General features: G+C 43.1%; 2 protein-coding genes across 6 annotated transcripts in view; one reads left to right on the plus strand and one right to left on the minus strand.

The window, feature by feature from the left end:
• Positions 1–1,243: 1,243 nt before the first annotated feature.
• Positions 1,244–13,807, minus strand: SGSH (N-sulfoglucosamine sulfohydrolase). The gene is made up of 8 exons (XM_072645240.1): positions 13,612–13,807; positions 9,250–9,410; positions 8,535–8,640; positions 6,909–7,059; positions 5,877–6,033; positions 5,297–5,378; positions 3,667–3,870; positions 1,244–2,459 (listed from the first exon to the last, which is right to left on the minus strand). The coding sequence occupies exons 1-8, from the start codon at positions 13,706–13,708 to the stop codon at positions 1,900–1,902; spliced, it is 1,518 nt and encodes a 505-aa protein (XP_072501341.1). The 5' UTR covers positions 13,709–13,807; the 3' UTR covers positions 1,244–1,899.
• A 16-nt stretch (positions 13,808–13,823) lies between these two features.
• Positions 13,824–22,359, plus strand: part of SLC26A11 (solute carrier family 26 member 11) — a 44,267-nt gene continuing 35,731 nt past the window's right edge. The window contains exons 1-5 of one of the 5 annotated variants that reach the window (XR_011974971.1): positions 13,824–13,962; positions 14,344–14,483; positions 17,649–17,878; positions 19,263–19,455; positions 21,260–21,345. Coding sequence is in view for 4 of the 5 variants with exons in the window: in XM_072645236.1 (XP_072501337.1) it covers positions 17,696–17,878; positions 19,263–19,455; positions 21,260–21,345 (462 nt within the window). In the remaining variant the exon portion in view is untranslated. Of the gene's footprint in view, positions 13,963–14,343; positions 14,484–14,509; positions 14,576–17,648; positions 17,879–19,262; positions 19,456–21,259; positions 21,346–22,359 lie in introns of those variants that run through there. The other 4 variants (XM_072645236.1, XM_072645238.1, XM_072645237.1 and 1 more) reach the window with 4 other exon arrangements.

Consider the following 22,359-nt stretch of genomic DNA (forward strand, 5'->3'; position numbering starts at 1 on the left):
TTGATGGCAAAGCCAGAACTAGAATCCAGATCCACTGACTACCAGTTTCATATACTTGTTTTCTTCTTGGTGTTTTTTTTCCTCGAACACCATAGTAAATTTTCCAATATATTCCCCTCCCCCACTAAACCCTCCTTTGTAATAAAGAAAAGCAATTAAACATAACTGAGCAACAAAATTTGAAGACATCACGCCATTTCATATCCATTTACTGACTTGTCTGCAAAGAAGAGGGATGTATTTTTTATGACACCACAGCATATAAAGCTTTCTACTGTTCCACTGAGGATCTGTGGGGTAGGAAGTAGGCTCTTCCTCCTTACTAAGGTGGGGATGTGGAGTGAGAAAGGATCTTCTAGAGTTTAGTTTCTCCTTTTCCCTATCTCCCAGAACTATTGTAGCAAAAAACAATAACCTTGCTTCCTGGGGGTGTAGGAAGCAGGCAATTCTTGGTAATTGTCACAATGGATTTCGAAGACTGAAATTCTGTAAGTTTTGCTAAATTAGAGCAAACTTTTTATAAATGATCCATATCTGGACCTGTGTTGCCCATGGTATGAGGGCTGACCTTTCTCTTCCCATTCCATTGAGCCTTAGACTATATGACTATATTTTAAAATAATTTGTTTCCTTTTCAATCTTAAGTATTTTATTTTATGCATTTAAAAACATTATCCTAAGGGGTCCCTAGGCTTCACCAGACTGCCAAAAGAGTCCATGATACCAAAAGGTTAAGGACTGATATTCTAGATTTTCCCCCCTACGTTCTCTAGAAGTACTTCAAGTGATCAGGGAAGGAGGTAACAAGCATATGTCAACTCACGTCATAGATGTTTATCTTAATAAATAAACCATGCCAGAGGTAAGGAAATTTTCATCTCTTTGAGTGCTGATGTCTTTGAGTATTTCTTAAAAAGTCAGGATTTTGTAAATATTTTGTATTTTCTTATCTGTGTACGTGTTATTTGCCTCCAGTAGAATGTAAGCTCCTGGGGGGCAGGGATTGATTCACTTTTGTCTTTATATCCTCATCACCTACTACCATGTCAAGTACACAGAAGGAGTGTAATATATGCTTGTTGAATTAAGCTGAATGCGTTTGCCATAGAGATAATAATATTAAACAAGTAAACACAGGGGGCCCAAAAGGAATCTCTGCTAAGGGTGATAAATTTGACAATGGGGAGTAATACAGGAAAGGCTGTCAAGCTCACACTCGCACAACTCAGAATAAAAACCTGAGTTTGTCTCTAGATGAGAGTTTATTGAAATTAATACATCATTTTTCTCACCATGAGAAAGTTATATGTGAACCATCCCAATAGGCAGATGCAAACACCTGAGTCCTCTTGTACTCCCTCACCCTGTAGAAACTTATGGGTGGGTGGATGGCTACCTATTACCAAAGGTAATGGAACCTTGATTCCTTTTTTCTTTTTTTTTTATTTACTAGATTTCCTCAAAATTTCTTATAAGAGAGGCTCTCAAGTCATAAGGTCCTCCAAAAGTTAAGACCTAGGACTACAGGAAAAAATAGGACCATTTTGACCTACAATCTGACTTTCACCATGGCTACTAGTAACCCTGCTGTCTGCTAGGGCCTCTGCTTAACACTCTCATACTACCTCACAGTTCACTTACGTCCAAGTCAGGCACATTGGCAGTGGTGCCTCAACCATATCCCTATGATGGCTTTGGGGCACTTAAAGGGTCAGTGCAAGGAATAAGACTTATACCTTGCTTGCCTGACCCTATAATAATGCGCAGTCAGAGAGAGGAATGAGCATTTAACAGGACTTATTCTTCTCAGGATAAAAAGCTGCTCTCCCTTGGTCCTACTCAAATATCAGTAAGCAGGCCCTGTTTGGAGAAGATTGGCATTTTTCTCCGTGGAAAAGCTCATAGCTCATTATAGAGTGGCTGACACTGGGGAGAGAGCTTCTCTTCCAAGACACCGTCTGGAGCACATACCCAGGGGTCATTAGTCTCCCACTGCCACTTGGTCAGCTGGACCTTCAACATCTCCAGTACCTCCATATAGTTGGGGTCAGTGGCTAAGTTCTTGGTCTCCCAGGGGTCTTGTTTCCTGTCATAGAGTTCCCATCGATCTCGGTAATAATACTGGTGAAGGTCCTTATACCAATTTGTATGCTGGCCAGACCTGGTGCGATTAAGCAGGTCCTGGAAGGTGGGGGAAACGTAGAAATCCTGGTCGATAGGGAAGGGCATCTTGAAGTTGAGGTTGTGTACTAGATGGAAATTCTGATGGAGTACAGAGCGCATGGGGTAGTACATTGTGACTTCATGGTGACTCTGGCTACTGAAGACTGTGGACCAGGGTGGCTCTGACAGTAGTGCAGGCAAGAGAGAGTGACCAGTGAGATGGACTGTCTTGGTACCAAAGATGCTATAGCTGGGGTATGGTATGGAGAACCAATCCAAGATGGTGGGCACGAGGTCTTAAAAATAATAATGATATTAGTTGACATTTGCACAAACTTTCATGGTTACAAAGCACTTTACATACATTAGATTTGATTCTCACTACAACCCTAGTAGCTAGGGGACAGTGGAGTAACAACAGAATGCTAGAGGTGGAATCAGAAAAACCTGGGTTAGAATCACACTTCTTGCCACTTATTGGATGTGTAACCTAGGGCAAGTCTCTTGGCCTTACTCTTATTTCCTGTATATCTCTTGTGAGGATTCAATGAGTTGATGCTTAGAAAGAATTTCACACATCCCAAAGTGTGTGAAAGGAAGTAAAATGACTTCTCCAAGGTCACACAGCTAGAAAGAGTCCAACCCAGGTCTTCTAATATCAATGCAACCTCTGGAAAGGAACCAAAGGAATCCAGTGGAAAGCCATTGGATTTGAAGTCAGAAGACCTGGGTTTGAACTAGACAAGATTCTTAAACTTTCTGGGTCTGTTTCCTTGTTTCTATAATGAAGGAGAAGGATTAGATTGTCTCTTAGGGTTCTTCCAGTTTTAAACTATGATCCTATGAATTCAGTCTGGTAAAGACCTACGGAAGTTACCAAGAGCAATCCTTTACCTTCATGTGAAATTAAATTAAAATTATACCACAGAAGTAGGATGCCTCTGGATTTGGGACATGTCTCCAAATGAAGATATTCCACAGTTTCTCAGAACCCACCCTGGTGCTCAATAATTTTCATTTTCAAGAAGCTATCCCTCCTGCCTTACCTAGATCCCATGCTACAGCTGAAACATCTCTCTTTGTCCATTTGCAATATTACTTCAGACTTTAAAAAAAAAATCTCTTGGTTGGCAGGTGGGCGTAAGCCAAGAAGCCACAGAAAGGAGCCCTGTTCTCTGAACACATTGCCTGGGACACAGCTGGTTCTTAAGTACTTCTTGCTCGACTAACGAGAATATCTCTCACCCACAGGTTACAAAAAGAGAAAGGGAGTGTCCTCTTCTGCCTAAAAGGCAAGGATCCAGAGATCCCTGGGAACCAGGCATGCATAATTTTACTCTCCTTTTACCATCATGGCTTACTACAAAACTTTTTGCTCAGTTCCAGTTTTTCCAACTATCATAAAAATTAAAAGGTATCTCAAGGTCTACTTAAAAATGAGTGTGCTTTCAGATTCCTTTGCAACAAGGAGGCAGATGGTGAGATGGTAAAATGTGGCCTTACCCAAGAGGCTGACGTAGGCCTCGCTAACCTGGCCCCAACGGCTTCGGTGCTCTGGAGAAGACACCAACATGGGCTCAGCTATGCCCGACCAGTATAGGTTGGTCCTGCCACTCGGGAAGGGGATGCCATTGTCTGAAGTGAAGATCACCAGGGTGTCATTCAGGAAACCAGCTCCATTCAGTTCCTCCAGCACAAGTCCAATCCCTGTAGGGAAAGTCAAGAATGAAGGGAATAGTCAGCCCAGTAACTTGAGGAATTCTCCCTCACTTCCCAAGCCCACCCACAGTTTTCCTGTTGCCATTTATGAGTCATTATCAACACTATTATCCTCACCTAAGGTGTCCTCTCTAGTCCTTTTTTCCATTCCAGACCTTTATACTCATTTAAAATCCATTCTTGAGGAAGTCTTCCATGACTGATGCTACTAGCTTTGATTCTTCACTTTGGTCTTGCTTGGCATTTTTGTGTACCTCCCTGTTCAGCTGAATTCTCTACGACTTTGGGTATCTGTCTTTTGTGGGTGCTTAGATTTTGGGGCTAAATGATATGGCTCTCTCTTTGTCCCTTCCATCACCCTCATCCCAGGATCTGTAAAGGGAAATGGTAAACCATGCCAGGACACGGGGTCACGGAGAAGTGACTGAACAACAAAAAAACTGTCAGAGCAGGCATTAGAACCTGACTCCTAAGCCAGTATTTTTTCAGTTAAGGTGTTCAAATCTGACCTTCTTTGAGACAACAGAGGTGCCACCCCATTTAGAGCAGTGGCCCCAGCCTCATTAATCAGTATAAGCACTGAATAAAGAGGAGTGGTCCCTCAATCATTCCAGGTGCCCCCACCCCAGACTCCTCTCCCCATGAAAGTTTGAGCTGCTTGGGTTGTTAAGAGCTTCAGGAGAAAGGTGAGATGTCTGGGATAAGGGAGATAGAGGCATCTTTAGGAAGCAATGGCCCTGAAGCAGGAGCTGAGTTACTGTTTCCCTTCCTTCGCCTAAAGGTGACTTGTAGACAGGGGTCCTGCTTCCGTTCCTCACACTGCCCTTTCCCTTGGAGTAGCAAAATGTCCTGTTCCAGAGGGCCAATGCTGTTTGTATTTAAGGGACCAATTTGCCAGGTTTCCTGTCCTATTCCTAGACTAGACCAAGTTTCAGGTCCCACCTGTTGTGATTTCTTCCCTCTCTTATCCCTCTCCGAGGAACTTTATGAAAGAGTGGAACATTTTCCCCACCTTTGAACCATCTCTCATGCTCTACTCTTGCCTCTCACCTTTTTCCTTAGAAAAATAAAGCACTCCACTCCCTCTTTTTAAATTTCCCATCCTGGGGCAAAGCTGGAGTCACCTCACCCTAATTATAGTTTTGGTTCCAACATTGCTGTGAGAATGGGAGTTTCCTATGGCAGGCAATCCTGTTATGCATTTTTTTTCCTTCTGGATCCTGCCCTGACAGGACCTAATACAGAGGTCTACACAGATGAACTCAATCCATGATGGTGATCGACGCTCTGTCTGAGCTGGGCTGCAGTTGCACTGGTAGGGAAGTTTGGACCTAGATGATCCTTGGGGTAACCCCTCTCTGCCTGAGATAAAGCAGTGAGCCTGGTTAGCTTCCCAGGCCTAACCTCCCCATACCTTGGTCCATTCGGCCAATGGTGGTGTACTGAGCAGCCAAGTCAGCTCGGGCTGCTGCGGTGTCAGGGATGAAGTAAGGGACCTGGAAAAGACAGGTAGGTGATAGGTCATAGACAGAATGGGAAAGGTTGGAAGAGATGCAGAGTAAAGTCTAAAGTGGTGCTATGAACAGGAGGAATGGTTGCAACTGAACTTTTCTAGAGAACCTAGACTGATAGGGATGTTATGGGGGATTCTTACTTGGACACAGGTTGAACTAGATGACCTCTGAAGTTCCTTCTAATTCTGAAATCCCATGATTCTATGGTTTATTCTTTATGCACATTGGTCTGAAAGGTTTATTATCTCATATGAATAAAGCATCCTATTTCCTTATTCTATTTACTACCATTAATAAGAGTATAGACCCAGGATGCAAGGGTCAACTTGGTCCTTGGGTCCAAATTCCTCAGGCATAGAAGCTCTGCTGGGCTAACCACATACCTGCTTGGAGCATGGGCTACAGGCTCACAAGGAGGGTTTGAGTCCAAGGGAATCCCTAGAGGTAAAAGGAGTTGAGATAGAGGAGGTCCTAAATTACCTGCACATCCTCTGGGGCATAAGTTTGGGGCACCCAGTCAGGGATCCACCCCATCCCACTCTCTCCATTGCCAAACTTCTCACAGAAGGGTCCATACATTGGCTGTGAATGTCCACACCGGTGGGGATCATGGAAAGCAACATAGAGGAAGAAAGGCCTGAGAAGTGAAAGGAATGAATCAAAACCAGGATCAGGACAAGGTTCCTCACAGGCTGCTTACAGTTCTTTCCACCCAGCTATGCCAATGTTCTTGCCTCTTAACCCACATCACTCTATTATGTCAGCTTAGGTCCCCCTCTTAGCACTGTCTATTCCCCTCTACTCAACACTCTTTCAATTTCCTCCAGTGTTAGGGCTTCCCTATGCTCCAATTTCTAACTGGGACCTTACATAACACAATACAACATTTATCAGACACTTAATATATGTGAGGTATAAAGTCAAGTGCTGGGGGAGATTTAAAATGTAGATAAATCTCTGCTTGGCTTCCTGATTAATTGCATGCAGTCCAGGAAGGGATTAAGACACACATATCAGTATGTATATTACAAAACAGTACATGGTTAAGTGCATCAGTCAAGTCAACCAGCATTTAGTAAGTACCTACTATGTGCCAGGCGCTGTGCTAAACACTGGACAAGGAGACGAGGGAGGAAAAGAGAAATAAATGCTTGTTGATTAATGAGTTACAAAGCCAAGTTCTATGTTAAATTAGAGGAGGAAAGTAGTTATCTACTGGGGGGAATTAAGAAAGGCTTTTGGGAGGAGGAAGCATTTGAGTTGGACTTTAAAGGATGAAAAGCAATTGAATAGACAGAGATGGGGAGGAGAAACTTTCTAGACACAAAAAAATGCCTAAACATAGAAACTTGGGCATAACAACATAGTGTATGCTTGTACACTCTTCCTTCCTCTCCTCCAAACTCCACACAGAGGTAATCTAGTAATACAGATATAGAAGAATGAATCTCAATGAAAGTTCTGAGGCAACAAACTGGGAATCTGAGGGCTGGTGGAGGGACAGACACCCACCTGTCATCTTGGGTCTTGAGGAATTTTCGGACCAGCAGCTTTATGCGAGTGATGTTTCTCCCCAACTGGAGGATGGAGCCATTTTCCTCTGTGTAGGCGAAGTCAAACGGGTACACTGGTTCTGGCCCAACATGCTTCTTCCCAATGATGCCTGGAAAAGATGACCCAACAAGCCCACAGTCAGGAGAAAGAGCAGGAAGCATGGGGTGCCTCAGTTCCCTTACCTACAAAGTAAGGAAGTTGGGCTAGATCATTTCTGAGATCCGTTTAGACCTATGATTCCATGATCCATTTGACCTCCCTTCTCCTTTAAGCCTATTGCCTTCTAATTATTGCTGCTGTGCCCTGAGTCAGCCTGGAAGCTGTGTTTTCTCCATGTACACAGAAGGAGGACATTCCTTGAGAGTGGACATTGGAGAGTATCTGCCAAAAACTTAATGTGAGTTTAGATACATTATGATCACAAATGACGCAAGGGACATGTCTGTACCACATGTGGGAAATTGAGTTCAGTTCTGGGTGCCACATTTTAGAAAGAATATCGATAACTAGGAGGGCATCCAGGGGAGGGGCAACTAGGTGATGCAGTGGATACAGCTCTGGGTCTGGAGTCAGGAAGACACATCTTCCTGAGTTCAAATCTGCCCTCATACCAGTTGGGTCCATTGGGGTAGCTTGGTGACTCTGGGCAAGTCACTTAATCCTGTTTGCTTCAATTTCCTGGCAAATGAGCTGGAGAAGGAAATGGCAAACCACTCCAATGCCTTTGCCAAAAAAATTCCAAATGGGGTCATGAAAAGTCAGACATGACTGAAAACGAATGACCAACAACAGTCCAGAAGGGGATGATTGGGACAGTGAGGGGCTGGGAAATCATATAATATGAAAATAAGATCAAGGAAATTGCAGGATCATAGATTTGAGAGCTAGAAAGGACCTCAGAGGCCATACTTATTCATTTCCAGGTTGTACTCTGGAACTGATGGGTTGGATCCTTCCAGAATGTTCATTCAAGGACGACACCTACATCACCCCTGTCTGGTTCCTTTCCAGATTACAACCTGAATCAGAAGCAAGGTCTCCATAACTAGAGGTTCTCAAATGGAAACTACATGATCACTTGTGGAGGATGCTATAAAGGAGAATCCTACTTAAATGTGGTTAGACCTAGATATCCTTTGAGGGTTAATTTCAAAACTGAAATTCTATAGTTCCCTGTTATCTTTGGTAGGCAGATTAGTATAGTGGATAGAGGAGACAGTTTTAAAGTCAAAAAGAGAGCTTCAAGTTAAGCCTCTGAGGCATACTGGTTGTGCCATTCCTGGTAAGTCGCTAAACCTCTCAGTGTCCCAGGTGACTCTCCAAGACCACAAGCTGAAAAACAGGGACCAATTTACCTTGAAGGAGTTTCTTCCCTAGGTGTTAGGTAAACCAATAAAGTCATAGGTCCAGACCCAAACAAATGGCATACATAGAGTAAGCAGGCCTGGACTTTGGTAAGTGGAAGTACAGTCGATTATCTGTGTGACCTTGGACAATGGTTTTACCCCCTTTACCCCCTTTGGAGGAATCTCAGGAATTATGAGAAACAGCTGCTTTCTCCCCGAAATGCACCCAAGTTCTAACCTGTGCGGATGTTAGCCTGGCTGAGAAGCCAAGGCAGACTTTGCACCTTGTCGAAGGAGTTGAAATGATGGTCATTCTGGTGTAAGCCATACATCCCATTCTGATGCTGTAAGGAAAGGGACTGTAAGTCTGAGGAGGCCAGGACTCTCAACCAGGCTGTCTCCATCACTCAGATCAACGATAGCAACCCTCTTCCTAGTTCCCCAATTTGATTCAGAACTTAGCTTGCCAGTGCATATGAAAGTTCTGCATTTGTACCTCTCCTTCCACCCTACCCCCATCTCATTTGTCCTGGTCCAAAAGAGTTCCATGTTATTAGCATGGAAACAACATATTAACAAACTTCTTTAACCCAGACTCCCCAGGTGGCAATGACCAAAACACAAAACTCTTCTGTATGGCTGACTTAAATGTAGACTCTGATAGTTTTCTGTTTGAAATTATAAAATGATTTACAACGAAGCAGTTCTGGTGAAAGACTGATTCAGGAAGATGAAAGGGTCAGGGAGATTACGAGAGAAGTTAGAAGGACATGGGTTTATTGGAACACACTGTATCATTAGCATTTTTTTTGATGAAAGTGGGGAGCCAATGATCTATTCACTCCAAGATACTACTATAGGCTCAGAATCCCAAGAGTGTACCCTACTCAGGGGATTCTCCAATTTTCTTTCTTCTACTGTTCTCTACTCCACTAGCATGGACATCTGCTTACCTGTGGCAAACCAGTCAGGAGGCTAGCACGACTTGGGGAACAGCTGCTGACTGAGGTAAAGGCATTATGGAAAATCAGGCTCCTTTGTGCCAAAGCATCCAGGTGTGGGGTTGAGATTGCACTGTTGTTGTATGTACCACTCTCAAAGCCTCCATCATCCGCTGCCAACAGGAGGAGAAACAGAGAAGGCACCGTGAGCTGAGGGAGGTGAGATGGATAAAGCCAAATATGAGGATTCACTGTGGAGCTCAGGGATGCTGGCATTTGGTGTCCTACTGAATTTGTAGATGCCTGGCCAGATTTGGTGGAGAAGTTCTGAGCAAGGTGAGGGGCTGGGGCTTTGATGTACGGTGTAGGGCAGTGGAGGAGAAACTCACATTCAGGGCATGGGGAGATTCTGTGCAATGCAGGGGCTCTGAATGGAGGTACCAGAGCTCAAATGAGCACTCCCAGAGTCAATGTTAAGACTGGCTCATCCAGTGGACAGTCTACTAAACTAGGAATCAGGAAATTTTGGGTTCTAATCCACTTTTGTCACTTAACTAGCTGTTTTAGTTAGTGTCTGCAGGCTGTTTAATTTCTCTCAGTCTTGGTTTCCCCATCTGTAAAATAGGATTAATACCTACAATATTTATCTCACAGAGCTGTTATAAGGCTCAAATGAGTACACTGCAAACTTTAAAATAATACACAAATGCCAGCTATAATTTCAATGATTTCATTAAATATTTTGATTATTTATTAATTAATATTTAATTTATTGTTGTTATTCTGTTTGTCCTTCATTCTCAAAGAGGACCATGACATCAAGATGATGACTTGACTTGCAGTTGACTTTGATTTGAGTGAGGGAGGGCTGTGCAAGGTCACCAATCTCACTTTCTTCTCCTGAGCTATCTGGGTCCTTATAGGAGGGAGTAAAAATGGTAATCAGAGGAAAATTTATATATTTAAATGCTTATATCAATAAATTAGAGAAAGAGCAGATCAGTGAAAACATATGCAATTAAAAGAACTAGAAGAATAAATTAAAAATCCTCAATTAAAACACCGAATTGAACATCTTGAACATTAAAAGTAAGATTAATAAAACTGAATGTAAGAAAACCATTCAATTAATAAATAAAATTAGGAGCTGGTTTATGATGAAAACAATAACAGCTAAATCAATGATTAATATAATTTTTAAAAAAGAGAGAAAACCAAATTACTAGTATCAAAAATGAAAAAGTTAAATACATTGCTAATAAAGATGAAATTAAAGCAATTATTAGGAGTTTTTTGCCCATTTACATGATAAAAAATTTAACAATCTAAGTTAAGTAGGATACTTACAAAAGTATAAACTTTCCTAGATGAACAGAAGAGGAAATAGAATACCTAAATAAACCTATTTTAGAAAAAGAAATTGAACAAGCCATAAATAAGCTTCCTAAGGGAAAAAAGCATCAAGACCAGATGGATTTACAAGCAAATTCTACCAAACATTTAAAAATCAATTAATTCTAATATTAAATAAAAATTATTTGGAATAATAATAGGCAAAGAAGGAATCCTGCCAAACTCCTATGAAACAAATATGGTGCTGATACCTAAGCCAGGAAGAGCAAAAACAGAGAAGGAAAATTACAGACCAATCTCACTATTGAATATTGGTGCAGAAATCTTAAGGATGAGCAAGGAAGCTACAGTAACATATCACAAACACTATGTGCTGTGACCAAGTGGAATTTATATCAGGAATGCAGGGATAAGGAAAACTATTAACATAATTGATTATATCAGTAACAAAAATCACATAATTATATCAATAGATGCAGAAAAAACTTTTGACAAAATACAATACTCATACTTGTTAAAAAAATTGAAAACATAGGTAAAAATGGATTTTTTCTTAAACTGATAAGAAGCATATGCTTAAAACTATGAGCAAGCAATCTCTGTAATGGGGATAAGTCTCCTTCATAAAAGGATTTGTTCTGTAAAACTTGGACTCAATCAAAAGGCCACCTCCAAGGACCTAGAAGGCCACATGTAGCCTTGAGGCCATAGGTTTCCCACCCCAATACAAGCCTTCCCAGTAAGATCAGGAGTGAAATAAGGACATCCATTATAATCAATAGAATTCAACATTGTACTAGAAATTCTAGCCTGAAAGGGCCAGGGTCTCCCATTGCATCCTGGGCCATCTGCAGTCATCTTGATGAATATCAGGCCACTGGACCCAGATGGCTCAGGAGAAGAAAGTGAGGTTGGTGACCTTGCACAGTCCTCCCTCCCTCAAATAAAAGTCAACTGCAAGTCATGTCATCATCTTGATGTCATGGTCCTCTTTGAGAAAGAAGGACAAACACAACCTGTGAGTGAGTAGCAGCTCCCCTCTTCCCCTCCCCTCCCTTCTCCTTCCCTTCCTTCCCTTCCCCTCTCCTCTGGTGTTCTGCCCAGGGGAAGATAAACTCCATGGCCAAAAGCTGCCTTTTTATCCTTTGGGTTTACTGGTTACGTTTCTTGCTCAAAGATCAAGCCTTAAACCCAATTCATGCTGGAGCTCTTAGACTCAACAAGTCCTCGCCCACCTAGCCCAGAGTAATTGTTTTTCTTTTACCCAGGAACCTTGAGAGTTTCCCCTCTCAGTTTGATTTAATTTATTACTATTATTATGGAGACCTGGCCTTGCTGTTAAGCGTTAATCCCATTGGTCATCGGGTCTCAGTCCCTTTGTCATCTACACACCTACTTTATGAGTCTCAGCATTGCTATTTACTATTAGCTGGGATTCTTTGAGCAAGACACAATCTTTTAGAGTCTTGGGTTTTCTCAATTGCAAAAGAGAAGTGATTTTTGCAATCTCTATCTCACAGAAGTACTGTAACAAAAATCCTCTGTAAACCTTAAAGGATTACATAAATACGACTTATTGTCATATTTACCCTGGTGGAGCAGCTGAAGCTGGGGGGGCGTGTGCTATGAGAACTGTCTATTCTAGGTTTCCTGAAAGAATGGCAGAGTTTTTTTCTACAGGCTCCTTCCTACCCAAGGTGGAAATGAGCGAGGAGGGAATAGTTCAAAGCCGTCTTTACATAGCCTCCTGTCTATCCCAAGTTGTAACTGACGGCTTGTGTCCTCCATTCCCCCAAGTTCTGAGAAGCAGGCGACTATGGCGGGGGATTTGGGACTTCGATGCCAATGGTGGTTCATAAGGTTCATGCCCCTTTTGAAAAGCCTACTTAGCTATGGAGGTGGGGTAGGGGGGACTGAAGAACGGTTTGTTTTGCAAGGAACTGAAAACTCTGCCTGGAGATAAAGAATGTGTATTTTTAACACTGATTTAACAGCAGGGATAAGGACTGGCAAGGGGCCAGGCCCAGAAATAAGCTGCTTTGTGGTTTGATCTATCACAAAGGCAGAGCCCTGACCACCGAAACAGGAAGTCCCTGAAAAACACAGATCCTTGGTAGAATTTCAGATTTTCAGTGGAGAGGAGCGTGGGGTCGGGGAAGAGGGGAGGTGGACATGTTCATGCGTAAATGTGCCCTTTCCCCCCACCCTCCAAAAAGAAGCAAATGAGAAAAGGAGATTCATGGCCAACAGCAGATTCCTCTGTGCTCCTGTTTGGACAGATGTCTCACCCAACTCAGTGATCGTCGTCCTGCTATCAGAACCCTAAACCCAAGCAGAGTGAAAAGAGTGCAAGGAAACAAAGGCTCCACCTTTAAGCATTAACCTAACTTGGGGGTTCAGTGGGGGTAGGTGAGTGGGGCTGGAGAGTGTCTGGAGTCTTCAGCACCCTGAATGTTATGTGCGTGGGGTGGGGCTTAGAGCCAGAAAGCTGCTGACCGTGGGTGTGAGGGGTGGAGAAGATTATCTGAGAGGAGGAGGGGAGAGGAAGGAGAGGAGAGAAGGAGAAAAGGGTGAGAACCGAGGAGACGAGGGAACCTGGGGGAGATTCAGCGCAGCGCAGAGGCTGTGGACTGTGATACTGGGGCTCCGATGTGCCCCAGGGAGGAGGGAGGAGGGGAGGTGACGGTGGCACCGGGTCCTTAGTGGGGAGCCCCTGGCCTGGAGGAAATGAAGTCAGGTCCCGCCACATTCCAAGCAGTCCTTCGGGACCTTTGTGCTGGCAGAGATGGGAGCCGAGCTGGGTGTGTGGGGCGGGAAGGGGCAGAGATGACAGGGCATCAGGTCTGGCCCCGCGGAGCTGCTAGCCGTGCATGCTTCCGGGGTGGCGTTACAGACCCGATACCGGAGGTGACCCTGGGCTGAAGGCGTGCTCTGCCCCTGCCTGGGGAGCTAAGAGATGCCCGAGGCATCCCTGGGATTGCCAGGTTGGCACCGAGGACAGGCCTCCAGATAGCTACTCACCCAGGATAAGCAGCACGTTCCGGTGGCCCTGTCGCAGCCCCAGGCACATGCTGAGAGCTAAGAGGAAGACGCAGCAGGCCAGCTGGGACCTGGGCATGACGAAGACCCCAGCGGGTACCAGCTGCCCAGCCCCTCCTCCCAGCCCCAGCCCTCTCCGCGCTAGCCTCCGGAGATGGCAGGGAGTTTGTCTCCACGCCCAGCTCCTCCTCCTCCGCGATCACATGAGCAGGGCCTTAGTCCTCAAGTCCAGTCCGGTCCCGGCACTGCTCTCTCCCTGGCTCCCCCATCTGTGTCCCCCAGAGCTCGAATCCTCCGGCCGTAGACCGCCCGAGGTGGGGGAGTGCCAGCAAGGTGAGTCCGCTGTCTGGGCAGTCGGATCCTAAGGAGAGGGGGCAGAAAGGACTTGGCAGAGGAGTGGGGTCGGGACTGAAAGAGTTTGAGGACCTGGATCCTGACAACTCACGGGAAGTGTGGCGTCCACCTGGAGGAGCGAAGCAGAGTCCATTCTCAAAATCCTTCCTTTCCCCCTCCGGTGGACAGAGTGCTGGACGTGGAGACAGAAAAGTCAGGGCTGGCATTCTGCATGATAATGACTATGGGCACCGAACGTCTCTGCCCCTTGTCTACAAAATGAGGATACTAATACCTTGTAGGACCTGCCTCCTAGAATTGTTTTAGGGTCATATGGGATGGTGCGCAGCAAATTCTCAAGTGCTATGTGATTATTCTTAGTTGTTCTAGTAACTCTAAAGAGATCCTGCCTTTGCCGAATGAAGGGCACCCACCTGAACTGCCCCAAAGTGCTGGAACCTGGGGGCTCCTGGGCTGGAGTGAAAGTAAATTCTATGAGACTGCTGGAAAGGAGCCAAGGAGTGAGTACAAAGTCCGTTGGTGGATTTACCATATTAATTAAAATACTGACTGCAGCCCTAAATTTGGATTACTTTATATCTACAGCATAGTTGTAGGTATACTTCATATGTACAATACTACATATGTGTATATGTGTATATATGTATATATATGTGTGTGTATGTATGTATTTAAGCAACACGTTTCATTAGGGCATATATCCAGAGAATTTAATTTTTTAAGGTGAACATTTATTCAATCGTCATAGAAGACATAATATATATTTCTCAAATTAATGTAAGTAAACTTAAATTTTACTTTTAGAAGAGGCAGCATGGTATAAAATCATTAAAAATAACAGGCTTTGGAGACAAACCCACTTCTGGGTTCAAGACCCACCTCTGACGCATATAACCTGTGTGACAGTTGGCGAATGCTCTGAGACTCTAAGTTGCAGAGGAAATGCTGACTGCTTTGGTGGCACGAGTTTCCTCATCCAGGAGTTATTCATATTAATAAAATCTCAGATCCAGTCACTATCCCTTACTATAGAAGTATAAATGAACAATAAAACAGAAAATGTCAAAAGGGAAAAGAACCCACGTATATAAAAATGTTTATAGATGTTCTTTTTGTGGTGGCAAAGTACTGAAAATTGAGGGAATATCCATCAGTTGAGGAATGACAGAATAAGTTGTGGCATTGTTGTGCTTGTCCCTCGTTCTCGAAGAGGACCTTGACATCAGGATGGTGACATGACATGTGGTATATGAATGTAATGGAATACTATTGTCCTATAAGAAATGATGAGCAGGCAGATTCCAGAAAAACCTAAAGACTTACGTGAACTGATGCTGAGTGAAGTGAGCAGAACCAGGAGAACATTGTCCACAGAAAGAGCAACATTGTATGATGACCAACTTTAATAGACTTAGTTCTTCTCAGCAATACAATGATCTAAGATGATTCCAAAAGACTCATGATGGAAAATGCTTTCCATATCCAGAAAAAGTACTATGGAGTCTGAATGTAGATTGAAGCATACTGTTTTCTCTTTTTTCTTTTTTTTCTTTCTCCGTTTTTCCCTTTCGTTCTGATTCTTCCTTGACAACATGACTAATGTGGAAACACATTTAATATTATTGTATATATATAACCTATATCAGATTGCTTGTTGTCATGCGGAAGGTGGAAGGGAGGGAGGAGAAAAAAATTTGGAACTCAAAATCTTGTAAAAGTGAATTGAAAACTACCTTTACTTGTAATTGGGAAAAAAATACTATTAAGTGGGGAGGGGGGGAAGAAAATGCCAAGTTTTTGGAAACAGGGTATGCCTAGACACACTCAGCATACCCTGTATTCACACATGTGATATCCATCCATCCATCCACTCATTCATTTATTTATGCACCCACCCATCCATCAATCCACATCCAGACGTAGTCTATCGATCCATTTGTTGTTGTTCAGTCATGTCCACCTCTTTGTGACTCCACCTGGAGTTTTATTGACAGAGATAATAGAGTGGTTTGCCATTTCCTTCTCTAGCTCATTTTACAGATGAGTAAACTGAAGCAAACAGGTTTAAGTGACTTGCCCAGGGTCACACAGCTGGTAAGTATCTGAGGCCAGATTTGAACTCTGGAAGATGAGTCTTTTGCCTCTAGGCCTGGCTGTATTCACTGTGCCACCTATCTCCCATCCATCTATATATACCTCCATATGTACATAACAGGATCCCACATATGTATGAAAGGCAGTATGGTATGTGGTTGAAGAGTTGATTTCAGAGTTAGAGTCAGGAAACTGCATTTACTCCCCACTCTGACAGTCTGGCTGTGTAACCCTGGACAAATCACTTAACTTCTAAGAGTTCCAGGAAACTAATTTATAAGGTGCAGAACAGTTGCTGATCTACATCAGTGAAGGGATGTTCCTCACCAGAAGTTCCCAACATCTATGAAATCATAGGTCAGTAAAATATATATATATATATATATATATGTACACATAGGTATGTATTAATGTATACCTACAATGAAAAATAACACTGAATCCCTACTCAGGTTTTATACAAATCAAATTTAGGTGAAGAGGTTTGGTTTCTATTTGGATCAACATAGTAAACTGCTTTCCTTCTGAAACCAAAGCTAAAGTTTGTTACAGAAGAAAGGGCCCTAGATTTGGTATCACATTATTTGGGATCAAATCTTGGCACACATGTCGCTTCCTAACTTCGTGACTTTGGCAAGTCTCAGGCCTCACAGGCCTCACTCTCATTTGTAAAATTAGAATGTTTGACTAAATGGCCTTTAAGATCCATTCCAGATCAAAAATCTACAATTCTGATACCATGGTGTCATTAATAGTTATGTGGTACTAGGGGAAGGCAGTCAGGAAACCAAAGTACATGGGGAGGTGACACAATGGGGAGGTAGGATGACTTTCCAAAAGCATACCTGACAGATTGGATGTCAGGGGAATAGGAAAAATGACTAGGGACTCAGGTCTCCTGTTTTCTTCTTGTATGGCTGATCTTTGTGCAGGGAGGACTGGGTGATTTAAAGGAAAAATGCCATTGAAGTCAGCCACTCATTTTATAGATGAGGAAACTGAGGCACAAAAAGGTCAAATGATTTGGTCAGGATCACATAGCTCTCAGTTGTCTGAGGTAGGACTTGAACCCAGAACTTCCTAACTTTAAGTCCAGTGCTCTATCCGCTATATCATGTTGATGGGGGAAAAATCAGTGAAAGAAAGAAAAAGTTGATAGTGTAGAAGAAGACAGGTTTGCCAAACTTCATAGCTTTTGCTTAGAACTGGTGTTTCCTCTCAGCCTTTGCCTCTTTGCTCTCCAGCCTAGAAAAAATGCAGATGATCTTTCTTAGAAAATATATATGAGCTACTACTGCCTTCTGGGGTGAGAGGTGTAGTCCATTTACCTGTGTTATATAGGACACCAATTCTTTAAGGGCTCAAAACCTCCAGGAGGCTTATCATTTCTAACCATAGTGGCCTTTTGGTTTCCCCTTAAACTGAAAACCTGGACCTAATCATAGTTAGATGGCAGAGGAGCTAGAGTGAGAACAGCTGGCCTGCCTGAATTCCAGGATCACTGGTAATAAAGACCCCACTGGAGGTCCCTTCGACTTCATTTCCTCTGACCATTTGTCTGTTTTATACAGGGCCATCCACTGTCCTTGGAGCCTAGGTCAGATCAGCAGACTTCAGCATGACAGAGAGAATCTGGTGCTGCTTTCTAGGAATTGTTCAGAAGAGGCTTCCCATCCTGGGATGGCTCCCCCACTACTCCCTGAAGTGGTTACAACTGGACAGCATTGCTGGATTCACTGTGGGCCTGACTGTTGTACCTCAAGCTCTGGCCTATGCAGAGGTGGCTGGGCTACCTGTCCAGGTGAGATAGCTGAGCTCATTCCATCTAGTACTGTGGTACCCCTCACCCACAACCCATTTCTGTTGTGGCCTTCAATCCATGTTTTTCTATCAACAGGAGCAGAAATACTTGGAAATAATCCATGACATATAAGTGTACTTGCATACACAGGGTAACACAAATACACAGTGTGCAAATATACAGGTGTATGCATATACATATACATATATGATGCCCATCTATACATCTGTGATTGTATATAAAAACAGTGCTTGTGTATATATACATATATAATACAAATACTGTATGTCTTGATCAAGGGTTTTAAACTTGTTGGTTCGTTGTACCCCTTTGGCAATCTGGTGAAACCTATGGACCCCTTCTCAGAATAATGCTTTTAAATACATAAAACAAAATATGTAGAATTGCAAGGGAAACCAATTATACTGAAATAAATTTATTGAAATTTTTTTAAAGTTCATAGATCCTAGGTTAAGAACCTCTAATATAGGTCATTGTACATACACATACACACGCACACACATACACACACGTAGTTATAGGTATATAGCTATATAAAACTGTCTGGCTATATGTAATGACAAAAAGATATGAAACTAGGTAGGTAGCTAGCTAGGTAACTCTAAAATGAGTATAGAGAGGCAACCTCAGAATCTAGAAGACCTGGATTCAAGTCCCACCTCTGATAAATACAGTATGACCTTGGACAAGTCATTCAACATCTTATTAATTACCTCAGGCTACTTTTTAAGACCATGGATAGTAGAAAAGGTGCTAATCTCTTCATCTTGGAGATCCCTATACCAATGAAATCACAGGTCTAAGACCTCTCTGTCTCTATGTATAGTTAGACATACAGACACACAGGCAGATAAATAGATAAACTCCTAATTTTAAATTTTAAAAGAGGGAAACAAAGGCACAGGCAATCCAAATTCTTGTGCAGTTATTAGTCTTTGGACTGCATCTTGGAACACACACAAACATACCTACATGTATGATTCACTCTTCTTCCATATTCGATGCCAACTTGAATTGGTTCTGCCTTACTATGAGCTTTCTTAGGTCTCAGCTGGACGTTAGTGAAGAGGGGAAAACCCCCCTTCCCCCAGTCATTCTAGGTAATCTACTTGTGGACACTTAGGAGCTCTCAGTGGATATTTTGCCCTGTGTGGCTTGGTATATGGAGGGCACACAATAGATGTTTAATAAATGTGCATTCCATTGATTGTCACAACCACATATATACCTGTACTTACATATCAAGTACTGTACACATATCTAGGCACACATGCCTTAGTCACTTAGTCAATGCCTGATGGTTTTGACCAGCTCAGGGATTTCCTTATCTTGCTTGTAATCATGTTTCTGTTTCTCTGAGCAGTATGGCCTCTACTCCTCCTTCATGGGATGTTTTGTGTATTGTTTCCTGGGCACCTCCCGGGATGTGACTTTGGGGCCCACAGCCATCATGTCCTTGCTGGTTTCCTTCTATGCCTTACACCAGCCTGCCTATGCCGTGCTCCTAGCTTTCCTCTCTGGCTGTATCCAGTTAGCCATGGGGATCCTGCAGCTGGGTAAGACATCTAGAACTTCCTTTCTGGACTCTCTGGATCCATTTGGGAAGGTTTCCTATCTCAGCTTCTACCTTCTACACTCAATGGTTCCACCTCTATCTTCTCCAAAAAGATCTCTTCCAATCTCTTCCAAGCCAGGTTACTGGGCTGGATACTCAGGATACCATTTCTGCCTCTTAAAGGCAGTTAGTAAAGCCTAAGGTGGAGTCAGAAGATCTAAGTCCACACATTTGCAAGGTATTTGACCCTGGGCAAGTCATTTAGCCTCTATCTGCCTCAGATTCTGCATCTACTTCTTAGGGTTGTTGTGAGAAAATACTGGTAAAGCACTCTGTAAATTTGGTTTTTGTTGTTTGTCCTTTGTTCCTGAAGAGGACCTTGACACCAGGGAGGTGATGCCATGACATGCAAGTGAATTGAGTTGAAGTGAGGGAGGGCTGTGCAAAGTCAGCAGCCTCACTTTCTCCTCTGAAGCCATTTGAGTCCAGTGGCCAGATATACATCAGGACAACTGGAGATGGCCTAGGATGCAGTAGGGGACCTTGCCCTTTTCAAGCTAAGATCTTTAACAGGTCTGAGATTGACTGAGGCAACAACCATTCAGTGATTAAAACTTAATAAGAAATGAGGAGGAGAATGGCCTGTTTACATAGTAAAAAAAAAAATCAGTCTGGGAGGGGAAGACCCTCAGGGTTTCTGACTGAATCATAAGCAATTGATATTTATATTCATTCTGAGTCAATCAGGGCCCAAACAATGACCAATCATTTCTCTGATGGCATGGTCTTCATGAATACAACCACCTGTGAGTAGACCCAGCTGCCTGAATGGGGACCCAGCTAGCTAGGTAACTCATTTCTTCCTCTCCTATCTGTTTCCCTCTCCCCTCCTTTTCCTATTAAAGGAAATTTGGATGGCCAGAGGATGCCCAGTTAACTTAGGGTTTACTGACCATTGCCTTTCCTTTCCTTTTTCGTTTTCCCTTTTTCTGGACCCTCCTGGCTCAAGAGTATATCAATAGTAACTGTTGCTGTTTTCCTCCCAGCCTGATGTAATTATTTTTCTTTGCCTCATTAAAGGGGCCATCCCCTGACTACTTCTTAAACAGGCCTAGTCCCTGGATGGGTGTTACCTCACCCTAAGTGAGTACCTGAATAGACCTTGGCCTAAAGGGGCCAAGGTCGCCCATTGCATCCTGGGTCATCTCCAGTCATCCTGATGAATATCTGGTCACTGGATTCAGATGGCTCTGGAGGAGAAGTGAGGCTGGTGACCTGCACAGCCCTCCCTCACTCAAAACAAAGTCAAGTGCAAGTCATGTCATTGTGTCTCTGATAGCATGGTCTTCTTCGGCAATGAAGGATGAACACAAAAATTGTTGGCCATTCCACAGGACTCGAAGTGTTATGGGATTTAGGCTGGTGTTTTAGAAAGGAACGAAAATTTCCAAGATTAAAATTTACATACCCTTTGGGTAGAGTACCCACTGGTAAGGGTATGATTCCCTACGTGGACCAAGGGAGTAGAAAGAAAAAAAGAAAGGAAATTTTAAAGCACTATGTAGCTAGCATTTATTATAATAACTATATAGTTGTTAGCCATAATAATTATTTCTCCTTTTCTTGAAAACGTATAAACAATGCAGGGTAATTCCGTTCTTTTCTGTCACTCAGTTCATTACTTTGTCACCCTTTGTCCCCACTTCTGCTACTTGCCACACCTCCACTTTCTGATTTCTCCTGGGAACCAGAAACTTCTTAATTTAAGAAGGTATCACTCCATGACTTTCTTTTGTGTTGGCCAGGTTTCTTGCTGGACTTCATTTCCTACCCTGTTATTAAAGGCTTCACATCTGCTGCTTCCATCACTATTGGGTTTGGCCAGATCAAGGTAGGAACATCATCCTTCTTGGTGCTGCTGCACACTATTAGGTGGTCTCTGTGGGGTATCTGGTGAGCAAGAAGCCCAGGTATCTGAGAGACAGTAAATCCCTAGTTCCTCTAACAGTAACATGCCAAGTTAAAGCAAGCCTTTTTTCTTAGGAACTCAAAGCACTTTCCAATCATTGTCTCACTTGGCCTCAGCAAATAAGGACATAACTAAGAGGGAGCTCTCACCAGCAGACAACAGAGGGGACACAGGGAAACCCAGGTTAAGAACTGGCCTAGAGACTTTTTCCCTCTCCCAAAATGGTGCTTGGAGGATTGGTGCTTGGAAAAGTCTAAAAATCTCAGTTGTTTTTTTTTTTTTAACTGGAGTTAAGAAAAATTCAGAAAAATAACTTGCAATAAGCTTTGAGAAAGACCTTCTCCTCTGAGGGAAGTTGAGAGACTGTTTTTTGGAATTTATAGAGTAGGAAATATCTCATTTGGCTGGAATAGTTTCCAGTGGTTCTAAAGGGAGAGAAAAGAATCATTTGACCTCTTAAAGTCTTTTCAATCCTGGGTTTCTGCAGCACATTCCTTTAATACATTTTTTGGGGGACCAATTTGCCACTGTTTTCTAATTTATTTTTGAGATTTCTAGGCAATTAATATGAGGTCAAATAGCACCCAGCATGTGTGCCAAGGTCTCTCTGTTTGTGCTGTCATCTGACCCCAAGAGAGCTGGCAGGGTTCCTGATCCTCTCTCCTCACCTCTCAGTTCCTTAGAAGGGGCTTCTCTGTATGTGTAAGGTGGAGGGGAGGGTAGGGATGAGGGGGAGAGTGGAAGGAAGCAGACATATTGGGAGGAGATGTTAATGAAAGGATACACTCTAGGTCTGTTCTCTTAATCCTTGCCCTTGAAAGGGCAGATCTCCCCAACGCCCCTGAGATAAAATGTGAACACCCTTCTGCTTGGCAGTTAAAGCCCTTCACAACTTGGCTTCTGCCTCCCTTTCAGAGTTACTACACATAACTCACC

This window comes from Notamacropus eugenii, chromosome 2, assembly GCF_028372415.1.
Source record: "Notamacropus eugenii isolate mMacEug1 chromosome 2, mMacEug1.pri_v2, whole genome shotgun sequence".
Classification (NCBI taxonomy): Eukaryota; Metazoa; Chordata; class Mammalia; order Diprotodontia; family Macropodidae; genus Notamacropus; species Notamacropus eugenii.